Raw genomic sequence first — 13,827 nt, forward strand, 5'->3', positions numbered from 1 at the left:
TAATTACATTGATTAAAATATGGAAAAAACGCATATCTAATAAGTAAACATTTCAATTAAGGTGTAGATGTATATTGTTGAACAGTGTATTACCAGAACTTCATTCAAAACTATTTTAATGATTTATTGTGAATATAAGAACGATCTTCAATAAAATTAAAGTTACTGAAGAACATATACTACATATATTAATATAAAAATCATTTTTCATAATTCTATTTTATTTTTAACAGTAGATTTGGATTATGGTTTAATAAATAGTGCAACTAGAAGAAAATTAAATTTGAATTCAGCTAATATCTCCTACAAATTTTCGCAGATACAAATGATCAGTTAGCAAAATATTAATATACTTCTGATTTAGTAAGTTGCTTATTTTATGCACTGTATACTTACAATATTTCATATACAAAATACAAAGTCATACAATGAACAAATAATTTATCTTTATCAGAGTACAGATTTAAAAAAAAATATAACAATATTTAAATTATATCTACGATGACAAACAGAAAATTTTAAATTTGTAATGGCTTTCTACTCTGGAAACTGATTTTTTAAAAATTGATATAGCATGGAAACTTAACATCCGTAATTGGAAGCTTTTCTTACTACTTACGGAATTTCAAGAATTGCTTTTGCAAGTTTTCCCTCCTTACAAATCATTCCAATACCACTAACCTCATTTAATTGTACTTTAAATTTAAGAAACAACTTTTTTAAGTGCCTATATTTAAATAACATATTTTAATGTTCAAAATTATTGAATTAAATAAAGGAATGAAGAAGAAATAAATCAAAAATTAATGAAACGCAAAGTCTTTCGTTTAATTCAAAACGTTATATTTATGTAAAGTAATGCATTTATATCTGAAATCTAGAAAAAATTATTATTATTTCGAAGTGAGTACACTATTTATATGAGCAGAAATATCATTCCTCAAAGTTTTTATCTTAGATTTTTAAATAAATACATTGAAAAGCAATCCAACATTCATAAAAAGCTAAGTGGAAATTACTCCTATAGTATTAAAACGCATGAAATTGTATTAATGAACGTATCATTAAATATTCGAAATTGTGTCAAACATCAGGCTAACTCTCGTCAAATATGACACTTTTAGATAACGTTTAAGATGTTGTAACCTCTTCTAGAACTGACTCTCATCAGCAACACAACCGCATTGTAAACGAGACAACTGATTGACAGTTTTATGATTCGTACGCAAAGTGTATTGTATGCAAAAGTCATACAACCGCCACCAATACAATTACAACGAATTTCAGAGCTATTAAATATGTATAAAAATGCTTTTGGAGAGAATCAAATGAAATTTGTAAATCAAATGAAACCAGACAAAATTAATATATATATATATATATATATATATATATATATATAAAATAAGCGTTTTTGATAAATAACAAAAATGTAGAAAAAATTCTTCAGACTAGAATATTTTTTAAAGTCTTTCAAATGAAAAATTCCTTACTTAAATAAATTCTTATTATTCCTTTAAATAAATATTACATTGCTTTTTTTCTTTTGCCTGACTATTATATTTTTTACAATAAATGCTAAGTAATTTCTCATACCCAACGAACTGCAATCACAAAAGAGAGATAAAATCTTCGATTCACCTTGATAATAATATTTAAAATGCGATTAGTAATGCTAGAATGGACACGCTACTGGTTTGTAGCACTTTTGTTTCTTATTACTGCACTTGTCAAAACTTCAGTGACCGGAATCTGTCATTAGCAACAAGAAAGTAACATAAATGCTTGATCTAGAAGGGGTATAAAAGACTCTCGATTAAAAGAAAAATCAGTATAGCTTGAACTGTCAGCTGTAAATCGTATCTCGTAGAAAATGATGAAAGTCGTGGTAAGTTATTTGCATGTGTTCTTTTGCTACTATGTTTTAGATCATTTCATTGTAAAAATTAACTATATCTTTAATAGGGAATAAAAATATATAAACTATCGTCAAAAAAAAACTGAATTCGATATTCGGTGAAATTTAAAATTTGTCTTTACTGATTTCTAAAGAATATTCAGAATAATGTATGTATGTTTTTCTACCCGTGTGCTCGACAATTCGAAAATATCAGGAAAATACGTTAACTAAACATATTCCTTTCATTTCACTTCACTTTTTTAAGATACTTTATTAAAAGGCGACATATTTAAATATAAAGACTGAATTATTACACATATTTCAAACTACTGCATTTTTTTTCTATATTTTGTGAAGACACAAGTAATAAAAGAATTGTTATATTTGAATTATTTCGTAACTATTCTTCAGTGCTGCTCTATCGTTAGAGAAAATTTTGTTTACATTTACTTATGAACTAACTGTTGTGCGAGAATTAAAACAGCTACATTTAAAATTGTATAAAGAAAAAAAATCAAAAAAAATTTAAATAAAATTTTTTTAATGTATAATTTTTAAATTTTAGCAAAGCATTAGAAATTATTTTTTTCATTAGTTATACTGTAAAATTATGGCCAAAGAAAGAAAATTTTCAAGATTGAAAAATGTGTCAGCCTTTAAATTCTAGGTGAAATTGTTCGCTTGCATATTACAGAGATACAATTCCTAAAAATACTATATAAGTGACATTCTTACATTGAAGAATAAGAGAAAGCTAATAAGCTATAATTCAGGCTATAAATTATAATAATAATATTTTAATTTAACTATTACTATCTTGCGTCGCTGTTAAGCTTTTGCAATAAAAATGAATTTCATGCTTAGAAAATAGAGCGGGAGTGATCTCATCAACATTTTCTGGTATACTCTCGAATGAACGTTTTAACACTGTTCCCCCATATAAAAGTTTGGCCACGAATGCCTTTTTAGTTAATTGCTAACAATATTTATAAAATATCGATATCTGGCTTGAATTTAGCATTTTACTGAATTGATATTGTGAATATGTATTTTGAAGCTTGTTTTCCGACCGTTTGTAATTAAAATTCAATGCGGGATTAAAATTACATACCAAAACTTACTCAGTTAAGTCGTTGCTTAATTGAGTCGTTTCATTATCACACATGCAAAAGAACAGACCAACAGACGGTCACCCGTTTAACATATTTGGTTCAAAATTAGATAAGAAGCTACGTTTTCGATACTATACCTATGCGCTAAATTTTATACGTAGCTTTTTTCCATTTTGAATTTATGTTATTCTTGAAGTACATGTACTTGAAAAGCCAGACAGATGGACTTCCTCCAAATGGATTTCAATCAAAATTTATATATATATATATATATATATATATATATATATATATATATATATATATATATATATATATATATATATATATATATATATATATATATATAAATTGAGTTTAAAGGCCACATAGCAAATTTAATTCATCTAGTTCAAATCATTTCTGAGATATCGTGTTCATAGACACACCGACAAAATTCTAAAAATGCATTATTCTAGAAGAGGAATGTCTGAAGCGTGGATATCTGTCAAAATCACAAGTACGAATTTTTAAATGATTACAACATTTTCTTTATGCTTCGCACACGGGAAAGTAAAAATTAATAAATATGACATCGCAAGAAATGATTTTAATTTATGTGAACTATGTATTTTCCAAAATCGGTCAAAGTGACGGAACAGTTTTTAAATTTATGATATGATAAATAATAAATATATTTTCATATATATTTATGCGAAAAAATTGAAACTGGGTAGAAATTTTATTCATCGCAGCTTCAATAGAAAAATATATCCCCCCCCATATTGATTAGGAAGAGACTATTTACATTATTTGGCTGCTTCTTCTTATTTTATGAATTTCAAAATCATATAAAATTACATGAAACCTTTCATCAAAATTTTAAAAAAAACTATGCAATAAATAGATGATGATGTTGTGCCCGCGTTACCACGGAAAAGGGGTTGCAGCAGCTTCTGAGGGTAAAGACTCCTGAGCACCAGAGGGCAGAAGTCTGACTTCTAGCTCCTATGAGGATGAAACTCACACATTCGCTTGCACAACCCCTTTTTATAGGGGGCACATTCACACGCCTCACAGATAGAACACAGAAGAAGAAAAACCCTGCCCGAACTGGGATTCGAACCCGAGACGCCCAGATCACGGGGAAGATGCGCTACCCCTATGCAAGGACGTAGGGTATGCAACAGATCACCAGACAAATGATTTCCCAAAATAGAAAAAAGAATTATGAATATAATAGCTGATTTAAAAAAGGTATTTTATTATAATTAATGACTACAAAAAAATAATAGTATAATAAACTTTAAAAAATATTATTGCATCTTGTAGCTCCTCGTCTTGGCTCTTGTCGCCATCGCCGCCTGCTCTCTGGACGTCATTCCCCACTACAGCCACCATGGCCATGGTCATGGAATCAGCACCAGATACTTCAGAAAAGCACAAGGGCATGGATATGGATTAGGATATGGTCTTGGATACGGAGGATATGGTCTTGGATATGGAGGATATGGCCTTGGATATGGCGGATACGGATACGGTGGTCTTGGTTATGGTGGCTATGGATATGGCAATCTTGGATATGGTGGATATTTCTAAAAGGTAAAGTATAAAAATATTAATATTTTAAAATTAGAAATGTATTTTAGAGGTTTTATGACATTTCCAGTATATTTAAGAAATTGAAAATTGGTAAGCTAGTCAATTACTGCTGAAAGAATTTTTATGATGCATGAATTTTATTGGTATGTAAAATAATCTTATGATTCATTCGACTAAAAGGCTTCATAAAATTTATATGAAAAAGATATCTCATGAAGGCTTATACTTGACTTATCAATATTCGTTTTATTTCATATAGAAAATAATAGCTGCACATTTTATTGTTAATTAAAGAAAGAAATATAATTTGATAAAGTAATTTGAATTTATTTTTTTAATTCTGAATTGAAATTGGTTTAAAAAATCTAATTTAAGTAAATTTAATATTAGCTTCTTCAACAATCAAGGCATTTCTTTCTACAATAAATCGACAATTTTTGAATTCGTTCTAATTAATCATTATATATTATTTTAAATATATTATATTATATTTATTTATATTTTTTTTACAGAATCATGGAATTCGGCCTCTTTAAAGTTTGATGGTGGAATTCGAGAAACATACTCTTCAAAATTGTTATCTTTAAATAAAAAAGAGAACAAATAATTTTGTGATATCTCTTTCTTTTTTCTGAAGAAAATACGCTAACAGAAGTGATTCTAAAGAAACAAATATTTCAGGAAATTTTAAATTTGTGGTCAAAAGAATTAAATTTATAAATTTTAGTGACATAATAATTTACTAAATTTGATAATTCATAAATATTTTTTTTTATTTCAGGATAAAATTTTGTTCTATAATAAATATAAGTTATTGTAAGTTAATAATAAAACCGTTTAAACGAATTGAAATTTATTTCTAAAAAGTAGAAAATATTTAAATAGGTAAAGAGAAAAGGCTTTTGCTTTAAATTTCATATTTTTATAGTTAAAAATATTCATAAGTAATAATAAAAATTGTTCAGAACATGTAAGGTGTAAAATTCTCAGGAAAAGTACTCTATAACTACAATTTGTAGGAACAATTTCTAGAATTAAAGAGTCAATTTTTAATAACGAGACCTTCTAAAGTCTCTCAAAATTTAAGTTGATATTTGAATTTCTTCAAAAGCAATTTTATTTCATAAAAATAATGCAGAGGCGCTCATCATAAATTAAGAGAAGATTTAAATGAAAATCTTTAAACGTTTAAAATAAAATATTGCTATGAAATCATTTATCGTTTTCTTATAAAAACTGAATAAAATAAATGATATTATGAATTATCAGAATTTATAAACTCTAATCATAGGATTAACAATTATTTCAAAGCATATTTAACTGTACAATATATTTAAAATTAACATTCAACTATTTGTCAACATGGATGTAAATAAATTGAAAATTTTCATATCATATTTCAAAGGCAAAAAAAATATTTATATATAATATTTATAAACCAAAAAATCATTTTAACATACATAGCCTTATTTTTATTACAAATAAGAATGTATATATTGAACACTGTAATTCTTAATTACAAAAAAGACATTTCTTCCTTACCATCCATTGACTTTTCACAAACAGAAAAAGCAGTGGGGACATTTAATAAATTTAACTGAAATCTTATTGAATAAAACACATTGTTATTAAAATACATTTCATTTCATTATTTAAATACATTATGTTATTAAAAATGTATTTCTGTAACAAACTGGCAATAATAACTATAAAATTCATCATTAGACTTACAGAATCGAAACAGTAATTAAGCAACAATGTAACTGAAATGAATCATGACATAAGTCCAGAATTATACATTAAAGCCAAAAGATATACACAAATTAAATCATTTTGTAATAGAATTAAAAATCTTCAGAAGAAAGTACTGAACTTTTAGGATTGCGATTTAAAATTAAAAAGATCTTGATAAGAAATGGAATCATCTTAATGCTGATATCAAGAAAAAATATTTACCTCATATTTTTTTTGAAGAAGGATCAATTCTATATTTTTATCTTATTGATTTTCCGCCATTGATCATGATCCGTTTAAGTGAATACTATTAATTCTTGCAAAAGAAATTTAAAAGGTTCACTAATAATCGCTCTTCATTTATTGTAACTTTCACAATAATTTTAAAAGAAAAATTGAAAAATCTTGATTTTTTCCTCATTAAAATGAAATAACTAGAATTCAGATGGCTAAATATTTCTGGTGACTGTTTAATTTGAATTATATTATCAGCCAAAAATTATGGCTACACAAAAGGGTCTTGTTTTCTATATTAGTTAAACAGTAGATCTAAAAATCAAGGTTGAATATGGATATAATGCTTTTACGGAAAATTTCAAATCTTGAATCAAAAAGTCTAAATAGATTTCAACTTTAACAATTTGATAAAGCTGAAGATTAAATTGATGATTACTTTTGACATCTAATTGATTTGTTTCATATTTCCCTGGTGGTAATGTGAAAGGAGGAGTGTTTACAAGCCCAGATATAAGACTGTAAATCAAAGAACAACATTTTCAAGAAAGACTGAAACCACATAGATGAAATAAACATATTTTTATTTCATGGACATCTCTCAGAATTTCTTAGGAAATTACAAGAGACATAAATATACAATAAAAGTGAGTAATATGTTACAATACTTTCTGAATTGGGTTATAACATAAATTCAAAATATACTTTTTACACATTCTTGCGTATTTTGCGAAACTCTTAGTGTTTTAACTGAAAAATAAGTGAAAGATTCATTTAGATATAAAATGCATCAGAAAACAATATTAACGGGATTAGAATCTAAATATAATGTGAGATTACTGTTGAAGACGAAAAAAGAGAAAAAAGACATGGAATCAATATGAAAATGCAAAGAATGAATATGATTATTATTATTAGAATTAAAAAGAATGATTATTATTATTTATTTGATTTTTAAAGTATTTTTGTAAGTAAATTTATTAAAATTACAAGTACTTTGTAAATTCTCTTTATATAATATTTCTAATTTTATAAATATTTCAAAAATGTCTCATATTCGAAATTTTTCTTTTCGAAATTGTAAGGAAAAAAACACTTATAATTGAGAAAGATAAAAGATATTTTTGAAATCCATAATATTAAATAATTTGCATAAATGTATGTACATTCCAGATAAGATGTTACATTTTATAGGTCTGTGAAATTCAGTAATATTCAGATCATGATAGAGATACCCATGATAAAAGAAGATGTTTAGAATATTATAAGATAACCTAAAAACAATGATTGTAAAACCAACTCACACTATTTAGGAAAAGAATGAATAAGTCTAATTACAAAGAAAAGGAGATTTTGGCACTGGAAGTACATGTCTCTGTGCTGATTAGCACATAGTAAAGGTATGTCTGAAGCAGAAATGTAATAGGGAATGCAAAATTCACTGTTATTCTATTTGCTGCTATTCTATTTTATTTCGAATTTTTAATCAATAAGTCTATGTGAAATAATAATTTAAAAACAAACATTATTTTGCAGATGAGAATACAGCTATTGAAATTATTGTGCGTGTTTTTTTAATTTTAGCTGAATTTTTCATTAATTATTAAATTAATTAATTTAGTGTGAAATAAGAAGAATTTATAATATTTTTTTAAATTTTTATTTGATAGATCCCAAAGTTATTAAAGCAAAAATAATCCTAGAATCAACTTAAAATTCAAAGTATTCTTTTTTCCTGTACTACATCAACAGCCATAATTTTTCTCTTATTTTTAATAAACTTAAACAAATATTTTTAGATTTATTTTACAATAACACTTTTCATTCTTTTAATGAAATTAAAATCGTTTTCATTATAAGTGCAAATATTTTATTCTGGAGTTTTCTGACATTATCGATATGGAATGATTGGTTTGAAAATATGCAATGATTTAGCATTTTTTCATTCGAAAGCCAATTTTTTTAATTTTAGAATTGTATAAATTTGTTTTGGGAGCAATGTTTTGAAACTTTTCCAAATAAAACGACAGAATCTCACTTAATTAATTTAATAAAAAAATTAAATGTTTAAAAATATTATTAATGAATGATTAAAATATTTTAGAAACCCTCCTAGATACATCATCACTTCTTCAAAGTACATTTGTACTCTTGTCAAATTTGTTAACTCTAGGTAAAATGGTCTGGTCTGTAACATGCCAATAAACACACACACATGCATTCTCCTGTAAGCAGAAAATTAAAAAAAAAATTGCATGCTTCTTTTTAGAAAATGCCATTTAATTTATGTTATGATGATCTTGAATGTTAATAAAATTTTTTTATTAATTGATTTGTTGTACATTATATTTTAATCAAATTATTATAGCGAAGCAATTTGATTTCATGTTTTAGTAGCATCTCCATTTTTTTAAACCATCCTAATTTTGCAAAAGTAGCATAAGGAACTAAGTCTGCTGTATTTGTGAACAAAATAACTCGCAAAAGGAGAAAAAAAGATTTATAGAATTTGGAATATGATCTTTCTATCATATATTTGAATGTGCATCAAATTTTGACAAAATTTCATTAAAAAGAAATGCTTTTTAAATTTTCCCTGACTCTGCACATGTAACCTACACACGCAATGAGCTAAAAGTAATAAATTTGGAACTTCATTTTTATATAGCTATGTCTGAAAAAGAAAACTTCGGCTGATTTATCAGTTTCCTATAGTTGGATCTAATCAATAAAGTTAGTCTAACAAACTCAACGACTGAGATAATGAAGTTGTTTCATGTTCTCACTATAAGCGACAAGTGCACCAAGTCATAAAAATCGCTCAAATCTTGAAATAAATCGCGCATAATTATGAAAGGAGAGAATATCATATCAAATAACTGATACAGCATGCATTTAAATTGTAAATGTCTAGCGCAGATCGGCAGCTGCAAATTATTTCTTTAAAATCAGCTGATGCAGTTTAAGATATTATGTAGATTTTTTCAGTGAGTGATTTTTTCAGTTTAACACTGATGTGAATGATATGTTAATAATCTCATATTGCCAATAAAACGTGGTTTTTCTCTGTACAATACTGAAATGTGTAAGAGTTTTGTTTTTATTAGAATTTAAATTCTATTTCTTAGATAATTGGTGCTTCTTTAGAGAAAATAGAGTACTACTTTCCCGCAGGCCCTTTCTAATTTTAAAAGAGTTTTAAGCATGCACATTAAAAGTAACCATTGCGCTTAAGACCAGGGAAACGTTTCGAAATAAACGTAATTATTTAAAAGTATTATTGAATTTTCATTCAAAGAAGATTTCTGCAGAACTCTGATTTTGAACAACAATTGCAGGTATTAACACTCCGCATTATGAAAAATAATATTCATTTAGTAAAAAAATTCTGATTTATTTTTTGCAGAATTTTATGACATTTTCGATACTAACGAAATTTGTCAAATTGAATTTTATTCCCTCATGTGCCATTATTCTATTGCAGAATGTATAAAGCTGTCTAATTTTCTTCCTGTTGATGAAAGCATTGAGACACTAAATATTCTGCGGAGTACAGAGGGTTATGCAAAATGCCATGAAAAATAAGGACAGCAAGACAGTGAGTGATGAAGATTATAAAAATGTGTTAATTAAAATACATCCACAAAAAATAAAACACCAACCGAAATCGAGACACTAAGAACGGGAATACATATTTCAAGGAAATGATGCAGAAAATGTTTTTCAATATTTACAAAAGTGTAAAAAACTTTTATTAATTATATATTTTTTATATTACTTACACATGTCCAACCAGAATTAAAGATGCTTTCGCAATTATTGATATACAATTAAATCAATTAATTGGGTAGAAAAGTAACAATCTTTGTGTTTTTCTCGTTTTCATAGCTTAATTAACAAATTTCCAACTTTAATGAATTTTCTTTATAGCGAGATTTTGAAATGCAAGAATGATATTTTTTAAAACCTTAAATGCATTTGAATTCAAAAATTTTGATTGTAAAAAGCTTAAAAAGAAAATTAATTACTATAATTATATAAAAAATTTTAAATTTTAAATTATTTTTAGCAGAGTCATTACTGTGTTGTGAATGTTTATGAGTACCTGGAATATTTCTCATTTATCTCTTCCATCGATTATTAGTATTTTTGTTATCAAATGCTTTCTCTCGAAACTGGTGAAGTTTGACACATTTTTGATGAAATAATCAAGAATCAAGAAAAAAACGATATCAATCAAGGAAAAAGAGATTTGTAACACTTGGATGGACATAACGCTTGTTTTTGTTTATTGTAATGAATGATTTCACTTACAAGAATCTCGCTAACCGGATTTCAGAATGGATTGCAAAAATATCACATATCTCACTCAGCCAAGTCAGATATAAAAGGAACACCGAATGAAGTGGAAAGCAGTATAGCTCAAATTCGTAGCTGCAGAACAATCGTTTAAGAAAATGATGAAGACTGTGGTAAGTTAGTTGTGGATTTCAACATTCGTGTATTTGGTATTGGTAAAAAAGAATTAAATAAAAATTTTACACCAGCTTAAATATCTTTGGAAAGTAAACTTCTTTCTATCTAAAATAGAATTTAAACCAATCTCGCATAGACAATTGTTATTTAGTTGAAAATATAAGGTAAAAGTATAATAAAATCGATTTAATTGTTAATTATGATTTAATATACATTGTAATTATCTAAATAAAATAAATTTCAGTAAGAAAGTTTTGCTAATTTTATTGATTATAATGAGAGCTGTTATATAAAAGAATTTTTAATTTAATGTTGCAAAATAAGAAGCCAATTTGTTTTCACTATTCCGATATTAGATTTTTGGAATATGAAAGATACTTATCAAATTTCTTTGCAATTCGACTTATAACTCAACATATTACCTTTTTTTTTTTTTTTTTTTTTCTTTCTACTCACAAAGTACATAATTTCAATAAATTTAGTTTGTCTTTCAAATTGTTTTTCTTTGTTTTACTCCATTCTCTAAGAACAATTTTATTATTACAGAATAATTCCATTTTGCAGTTGACTAAATAACTGCTATGGAAAGGAGATTATAGGCATTTATCCTCGGACTTTCCCCGTCTTACCACAACTATCAAAATAGGATATACTACTTTATTTTTGCAAATTATCATTAAAATAAATTGAAATTAAAAACACTAATTTTTGAGAATTTTACATATAATGTTGCATTTGCAAAAGTTCCAATCCCATTACTCAGTTCTCTCACTTATTCATTTAGTTTCAATAGCATAATATTCATTCAAATAATTAAGAAAAAAAACAGTTTTAACATAAAGTCATGGAAAAATGCTGCTTTGAAGATAATTTTATAAATTTCAAAATATGAATCTTAAAAAAATTATTAATCGAATTTCAAACATTAATTTAAAAGAGAATTTTGCAGATCCTTGTCTTGGCCTTAGTAGCCATTGCCGCCTGTTCTTTGGACGTCATTCCCCACTACAGCCACCATGGTCACGGACACGGAATCAGCGCCAGATACTTCAAGAAGGCACAAGGACATGGTTATGGAGGATATGGATTAGGATATGGTGGATATGGATATGGCGGTCTTGGATATGGAGGTTATGGTCTTGGATATGGTGGCTATGGTCTCGGATATGGCGGATATGGGTATGGTGGACTTGGATACGGTGGTCTTGGATATGGTGGTCTTGGATATGGATACCTTTAAGAGGTAAGTAAAAAGTTAATATTTATTTATGTTTTTAATAGAAATAAGTTTTGAAATATTAGAAGTCAGATTTCAAATTTGATACAACTTTTAGAAAGTTTAGAAATGCACAGTTAATTATTTGTTTCTTAACGATTAACATTGCTGATCTGGAATTATCAACATCATTAATACAGAAAAATACATGAATATTTATCTAATTATTTGTTCAATATTTCTCTATTTAATTAGCTAAAAAATGAATCAAGGTTATTTTTTACGGGACTGCATTATCTATAGAAATACAAAACATTCAATACTAAAAAAGTGACTTCAAAGATTCTTTATCATGTTTAATTAATTTTTTTTCTATTTATTGTTACCTTTTCTTCGCATTACCTTATTGTTCAATCTGAAATTTCATGTAAGCCTTAAAAACTTTACTTAGTCTTTTTAAAAGTCTTATAATTAGTCCATTTTAAAAACAATTTAATCCTTGAATTAAAATTGCGTCACTTAACAGATTGCTCCGAAAAAAATTATTTAATACAATTATTCATCATTTTGTTAGTGTGAAGTATTAAAAAATTAATTTTCATACAGTTACAAATGTCTTTCTATTCCATTTTAAATAAAATATTTTATCTAATTAAAATTTTCTGTTAACATTCTATTTTCTCGTTCCTACAGGAAAAACGACCTACACTTACGTGAAAAGCTGCTACCTGCTTTAACAAGACAAATGGAATATGGTACTTTTATAAAGGGCATTGAGAAGCCAGAAGACAATGCAAATGTAAAGAACTTTGAGAGAATAAAGTGTATAATGAAATAAAAATACTCGGCGTTTCGTCAATTATTGTCTCATTAATAATTCTACAAATTTTGCTTTGTAATTATAAAGTGTTATCAAGTCTTTAAAGTGTTATCGAGTCGAAGTCTGCGCATATATAAAATATTTTTCCTTATAATATAGCCATAAGCTACAATTCAGCACAAGCATAAAATCTGCTGTTTGGAAATTTTTAAATTTCATTATAGCCGTCATTAAAAGCAAACATATAAAAGAAATATTAAAATATATTTGGAAAATTAATTAAAGCTGATATATATTATTGATTATATTCGATTTAATTACTTTTCTTTCAGGAACACATTGCTGAAAACTAGAAATAATGATTATTCTTTAAGATTAAAAAAGTAATGTTATAAAGTTTTACTTTGAATTCTATATTAAGAAGTAAATTTCTTTTTATTTAATAAAGAAAAACTTATCTGCATAAAAATTCCTTTTGAAGTAACTCAAACAAGAAGAACTAATTAAATGTATGTAATTACATGTCTTCGGTCAAAATCCAGTGAATCGATTATTCTGCACATATTGGACAGCTACAGATCTTGCAAGTAGATGTAGGCTTTCCTAATAAAAGTCTAAATTAGTGTTAAAGATGGGCAAAACTGATTCCTGTTACAAACAATATTATCTTAATATGTTGAACTGCTTTTTTTGCTAGAGATATGCATAATGATACGTATTTGTTTAAGTAGCTTGGTTAGCTTTTGCAAGTAAG

General features: G+C 26.4%; 2 protein-coding genes across 2 annotated transcripts; both read left to right on the forward strand.

The window, feature by feature from the left end:
* Nucleotides 1–1,845: 1,845 nt before the first annotated feature.
* Nucleotides 1,846–5,155, forward strand: LOC129962413 (neuropeptide-like protein 30). Its single transcript, XM_056076170.1, has 3 exons — nucleotides 1,846–1,888; nucleotides 4,324–4,593; nucleotides 5,106–5,155. Exons 1-2 carry the CDS (start codon nucleotides 1,874–1,876, stop codon nucleotides 4,588–4,590), a joined length of 282 nt encoding a protein of 93 aa, XP_055932145.1. The 5' UTR covers nucleotides 1,846–1,873; the 3' UTR covers nucleotides 4,591–4,593; nucleotides 5,106–5,155.
* A 5,839-nt stretch (nucleotides 5,156–10,994) lies between these two features.
* On the forward strand, nucleotides 10,995–13,061 carry LOC129962408 (neuropeptide-like protein 30). Its single transcript, XM_056076166.1, has 3 exons — nucleotides 10,995–11,033; nucleotides 11,987–12,280; nucleotides 12,947–13,061. Exons 1-2 carry the CDS (start codon nucleotides 11,019–11,021, stop codon nucleotides 12,275–12,277), a joined length of 306 nt encoding a protein of 101 aa, XP_055932141.1. The 5' UTR covers nucleotides 10,995–11,018; the 3' UTR covers nucleotides 12,278–12,280; nucleotides 12,947–13,061.
* Nucleotides 13,062–13,827: the final 766 nt, after the last annotated feature.

The sequence above is a fragment of the Argiope bruennichi genome, chromosome 2 (genome assembly GCF_947563725.1).
Source record: "Argiope bruennichi chromosome 2, qqArgBrue1.1, whole genome shotgun sequence".
Lineage (NCBI taxonomy): Eukaryota > Metazoa > Arthropoda > Arachnida > Araneae > Araneidae > Argiope > Argiope bruennichi.